Source organism: Borostomias antarcticus, assembly GCF_949987555.1.
Source record: "Borostomias antarcticus genome assembly, chromosome: 21".
Lineage (NCBI taxonomy): Eukaryota > Metazoa > Chordata > Actinopteri > Stomiiformes > Stomiidae > Borostomias > Borostomias antarcticus.
This window is the reverse complement of record NC_140254.1, coordinates 1,617,000-1,623,098: the sequence shown is the minus strand read 5'-3', so window position 1 is coordinate 1,623,098 and position 6,099 is coordinate 1,617,000. Positions and strand designations below refer to the sequence as shown.

The 6,099-nt window shown below is 45.3% G+C and overlaps 1 protein-coding gene across 1 annotated transcript; it reads left to right on the top strand.

Annotated features, from left to right (window-relative positions):
* The first annotated feature begins 593 nt into the window (after positions 1-593).
* LOC311323020 (thioredoxin-interacting protein-like) lies at positions 594-4,522 on the top strand. Its single transcript, XM_084455143.1, has 6 exons — positions 594-1,089; positions 1,564-1,639; positions 1,752-1,899; positions 2,324-2,683; positions 2,797-3,162; positions 3,291-4,522. The coding sequence occupies exons 1-6, from the start codon at positions 834-836 to the stop codon at positions 3,336-3,338; spliced, it is 1,254 nt and encodes a 417-aa protein (XP_084311269.1). The 5' UTR covers positions 594-833; the 3' UTR covers positions 3,339-4,522.
* The last annotated feature ends 1,577 nt before the right edge of the window (positions 4,523-6,099 follow it).

Sequence of the window (6,099 nt, the reverse complement as noted above, 5' to 3'; positions counted from 1 at the left end):
TGAATTCAGCTTGAGGCTACTTATGAGGCTGATATAAGAGGTACTAGTTATGACAGTTGCATGAAATATATTTTAATAAAATTAATATCAATATAATTGCATTTATCATAAAAGCAAGGGAGTTATTGGCAGCCTAACAACTTAATAAAATATGGAAGCTTAAGTGATAGCCTATTGTGTGTGTGTTTTCTGATGGGCTCATTCACATGCGGTCATATTGAACAAACTGTACCATGGAGCTATAGAACAGTCATAATATAGCTATCAAGAATTTGGGGCAGATTGCAGCAATCCAGGCATGCCTGGACAAATAGCTGAAGGAATTAAATTAATTTCATAATTTTTCCACGAAGGTCGGGGTTTGGCCCGGGTTTTCCAGACGAGCCTTCAAACCACTCCCTTCTGACAGCTGCCGAGCATCCGCTCAACGCTCTCAGCCACGCGGTGTCCACGCGTCCTTCCCGACCGCTGATTGGTCTAAGACGACACAAACAACATTTCTCGACCAATGGGAGCGATGTGCATGCGCTGAGCCATGCTCCGCATTCTGCGACCTCATGTACAGCTGAGACGATCAACAACCCTGGTGAATCACTGGCTGGGCTTCCTCATATAAAACCATCGCCGTCCCACTTTGTTTAGATCGCACAGTTAACATGAGAGTAGGGTTTTGTTCACGGAGTTCCACACACGCAAGCATTTGCTCTGCTTCATAATCATTTGACTCGCTTTATTGATTAGCTAACATCGCGTGAATCAATACAAACCTCAAGTTCAAGTCGGAATAGATTCATCTGATCTTTTTTTACTTGGATATCTACTGAACAGCAACCATGGTAGCAATGACAAAAAGAGTGAAGACCTTCGAGGTCATGTTCAACGATCCAAGCAAGACATTCTACTGCAGTGGAGACAAAGTAGCCGGGAAGATCCTGGTGGAGGTATCTGAGGTGACCAAGGTCTCGGCGATGAGAGTCCTCGGAATCGGATGCGCCAAAGTGGAATATGCGAAAGGCAAGCAGCGCTGCCGCCAGGAGAATGAGTACCTGAGATACGAAGAGGTGGTTTTCCTGGATGATCAGCCAAGTGGTAAGATTGATTTATGAATGGCGCACACTAAATACCCATGCAATTGATTATATAAATAGATTAGTTAGCTTGCTTTCTAACTGCACACTTGACTTGTAGCCAAGATTAGCAAGCCAATATGGTTTACTCATTCAGCATTGTCTTCTGCCTCACCCATCAGTATTCAACTGAAGTTCAATGCACTTGACTTAAGGGCTAAAGGCAAAGGGCCTGAGAAGCGCTCAGGCAGAATATAGATAGCTAAAGGGCTTCCCTCTTGTGAAGTAATAAGCATATCTAGAGTACTATGATTCATGCGTAGTTGGCCGAGGGTGCGATAAGTGTCCCTGGCAATTTTCCCACACTTGAACTGGCAGGATGTTCGCATAGCTACCTAACTGCAATATAACAGACGACACACATTTTGTCTGTAGAGTAATAGTAAAAACTAGTAATTAACAGTAGAGTAATGACATTATCAATTTCTGTCCACAGATACTGATGGATCAGTCGTCCTGAGACCTGGCAACAAGTATGAGTACATGTTTGGATTCGAGCTTCCCCAGCAAGGGTACGTTTCTCCATCAAAATGCCACTGTACAAGGTCAAGTCATCAGGAGAAACTCATTGTAATTGCCTTTGTGACTTTAGGTTCTAATTCATTACCCTCTGTCTCCTCACAGGCAGATGGTGTCTTCCTACAAGGGCAAATTTGGCTATGTCCAGTACTATGTGAAGGCCCTGATGGAGAGGCCTGCTCAGCCTGCCCTGGAGTGCAAGAAACACTTTGAGGTGGAGGAGCCCCTGGATGTGAACACCCCAGATTTGCTGGTGAGCACAATTCTCATTCCTCTATGACCACAGACCCTGACCTACACCAAGAGTAGGAAGAATGTATCCTCCATACCAACAACAACATCATCATTGCTTAGTTTCAATAGATTAACATCTTATCATGAGGAACTTGCACCACGCCTCTATCACCCTTGGACTTTAAACTCCCAATGGCCTTTCTGGGATCATATTCCTGTAGCGTGCTAGGGGACAGCTTCAGGGCCGGCACCTAATCCACCATATCCTGCTCAACTTCCTTCTTAGCAAAGCCGCTTAAGGTCAAGGCAAACTTAGAGCAATAGCAATTCAGGTCAGAGACTAACTGTTGAGGTATAGACAAACTGGACAGTTAAAGCCAAATTGAATGGCAGTGATATGAAAATGAACGTGTGTGTGTAACCCTGCCTCTCGCTCTCTCCAGTCTCCCGCTGGCGGCATGAAGGAGAAGAAAGTCACCTGCATGTTCATCCCAGACGGCCAGGTGTCCCTCAACGCCAAGATCGACAGACGTGGTTTCTGCGAGGGCGAGGACATCTTCATCAATGCCAAGTTCGAGAACACCTGCTCCAGGATCGTGGTGCCCAAGGCAGCCATCATCTCCAAGCACACCTACCAGGCCGGCGGCCGCACCAAAGTCTTCCGCCAGAAGCTCTCCTCGGTGCGTGGAAACCACATCATCTCTGGGATGTGTGACGCCTGGCAGGGGAAGACCATCAGGGTGCCCAAGATCAAGCCCTCCATGCTGGGTTGCAACATCATCCGCGTTGAGTACGCCCTCATGGTAAGCATCTGGTCCCCTAACTTAGCACAATACTAAAGCAAAGTGTCCAGTACAGGAAGTGGTCTCAGCATGTCTTTTTTATAACACCAATTCTTCCTTCTCTGCTCCTCCAGATCTACATCCACATCCCAGGCAGCGACAAGCTGATCCTGGAACTGCCCTTGGTCATCGGCACCTCTGGCCTGGGTAGCCGCTCCAACAGCCTGAGCAGCACGGACGGCTCCGTCATCAGCTGCGCCTCCATGAGCAACGCGTCCATGAGCAATCCCTCTATGAGCAACCCCTCCATGAGCGACCCCTCCATGAGCTGGGTGTCCCTGCGCATGCCCTCCGCCCCGCCAAGCTACTGCGAAATTACGCGCAACTGCAGCCTGGACCAGCCCCTCACTCCCCTCCTGGATGACTACGATGGCGAGGACAGCCCCATCTTCATGCACACGCCCGCTTTCCAGTTCCCACCACCGCCAGCCTACACAGAGGTGAGGGTCTCTTGAGATTGTTTTTTTTTTTTCAGTTGACTGTACCTTTGCCCAAAATGGGGCCAATTGAACGTCCGTAATTGGCAAATATGTAATCTGACCTAGTCCTTCCCTCATGTCTGTTTCAGGTTGATGAGGAGTTAAATGGCAACACGCGGGCGCTGCAAGTCTGTTGAACTTTCTCAGAGCTTTCAGAACTCTGGTCCACTTTGCAGGGACCACTCTACACTTTCGGCATTTAGCACGCTTGAAACGAGCGGAAGATCCAAACTGCTGTCTGAGAGGCGTTGGATGGACAGGAAAGTCAAGCGGGATGTGGGTTTCGGAGCCCACCTTGGCACGGAGGGAAGAAGAGGATGTGACAGTTGAGAGACTGAGACGTTTTGTGCCTGACTGTACTGTCGGCCATCTTTGTTTTATCACGCTGTACCACCTAAGCTGATGTTTTGATTTCTTCCTGGACTGGCGCTGTCCAGGTTTCTGCACCTGAGTGTGAAGTCACAAAGCCTTGTGTTGTGCTATGTTGTGAATAAGCTGCTCTTTCCAGTACCCTCAAAAGTTTGTAAAACGAGAAGTTAGGAGGGTCTTATTGGGCTCTTTATAAACCATGTTCCTTGTGACTTTGTCAATGGGGCCAAGCACTTGTCAATGAGTCCCTAATTTATTGTAAAGCTTTTTGGGTTTGTAATCCCTCATGGTATGTAGTCATTCCATATGAATCGTCTATTTCAAGATTAAGGATTTCATTTGAGGAACCATCTATTTTGTTGTTTGTTAATTTTTTAAATGATACAAAGCAGTTTGTTTGAGGAGACAACATTTTTGTGATGTGTCCAGATAATATGGGTTGCGTTTGAGAATGATTGCATGTCGACTATTATTTCCCTTTGGTATCAAGGGACAGTCATGCAAGGTTCATATCTTGTGTACCTTTTGTTTTTGTCTTTTGCACTTACTTATGGATGCACATTCTGCCTACAGAAGACATCCTGGATCTTCGTTTCCTTATGTTTTTGTTTTGAATACTTGATCAGGGTGTGTCCCCCCGCCCCCCCCACACCCAAAACCACATTTTTTTTCTTATTCCAAATAAGGGCTGGAGCACTTGGCCAAAATAACTTGACTCTACAAGTGCCAAACAAGGAACGCACCTTATGTTTAGATTTGCGTTTATCCTAGAGAGCATTTCACTGTGGGAGGTCTTGTTGCAGGCGACCTGAATTTTCGTGTCTTCCACAAAGCTGAATAATCACTGTTGTAAGACTGATCTGTGAGAATACAAATATGCAATGCATTCTTTATATTTGTACATATCTGAAATGGAGAGTATTTTTTGTATAATACCCTATGGGTTGGTTTTCTATAAGACAAAATAAAAAGTTGAATGAACCCCCTGCCTTTTTCATTTGTCTGCCTATAATTGTATTATTCCAGTATGTAGATAAAGAAAACAGATCTGCTCGTGTGGTTTGGGGTGTTTGCAATCAAGACTACTGTAGGTTTCAGTGTTTATGCCGACATGCGTCAGAGCTCCTGTCTGGCCAGATAAGAGAACTGCTGTTATCATCAGTCAGCACGTCTGAACGGCGCAGCGTGTTCAACGCCCTTCTCTGCTTTAAACCACGGAGGTTTAATTCCCTTGTACACTTTCTCATGTCCCTACAAAGCCCTGTAATGAATTCATGACAAAGAGTTTCTCGCTTATGTCATGGAAGGATCAGCAAGGAGAGGTTACATCAGTTATTTCCCACAGTTTTCCCTTATCCACAGACCTGGGAAGATTAGAGAGAGAAGATTATCAGTGGCATGGTCTTTTGGCAGAGCCAGTCAGACAAAACCAGGTTTGTGGGTCATGCAGAGTATGACCAGTAGCATACTATCCATGAACAGGTGTTAATGATTCATGTTCAACTGTTCGAGAAAGTTAATGTTTGACCCAAGCGGTATTAGAAAGCCGCTCATGCATAACTGTTGATGGCCATTTCCCTTCAGATCGTTCCACCCCATTGAGTCATCAGTACATGTGCATCCTTACATTGGTCTTGGTAACAACAATGGTTACATTGGTCTATGGTTGCTACTGTATAGAGGAAATATAATCTCTTGATTAATTAATTGACTGTTCTTAGGAAGCTAATTGATTTAAATGTCCACCCTCAAATCATTAGATGGTACCACTCGTTCTTAAACAATCGGAAACAGTGGGTCAGTGTGAATGGTACTCTTTCTCGGCCCAGAACCCTGAGCACTGGTGCCCCCCAGGGGTGTGTTAGCTCACCTGTTCTTTTTACCTTGTACACTAATGAGTGTAGGAGTTGCCATCCCAATAATTATATCATTAAATTCTCTGACTACACAGCCATCTTAGCTTTAATGAAAGAGGGGGACGATTTGTCTGATTATTTTTCTGAGATAGAAACCTTTGTAAAATGGTGTGACTCAAACCATCTTGTCGTCAATACCAAGAAAACAGAGGAGATGGTATTTGACCCAAAGAAGATAGGAGGTATAGGCCCTGTAGTTATCCATGGCGTAAACATCGCACAGGTCTCCTCCTACAAATACCTTGGGGTTCATATCGATGACCAACTCTCCTGGAGGACCCATATAGACAACCTCTGTCCTAGATTACAGCAACGGCTGCACTTCTTGCGCCTGCTCAGATTACATGGTGTGGACATCGCTAGTTGTGCTTACATAGAGCGTAGGCCTGTTGTGGTTTTTCACATGCCTCTGTAATATGATCACACATCGCTAGTTGAATCCCAACTAGCGATTCATAAAGACAGATTGATGAAAACAACCGTTTTGCGGCAGAAAATAGATTTTTAGAAGCTGCATTCTCAGTGCCCCGTCCGCCGCCATTACATGGATATACTTGGCTCACGCTGGATTTTAAATTTCTTCTACAGGCCTCCGAATTACACCAAAGTTATC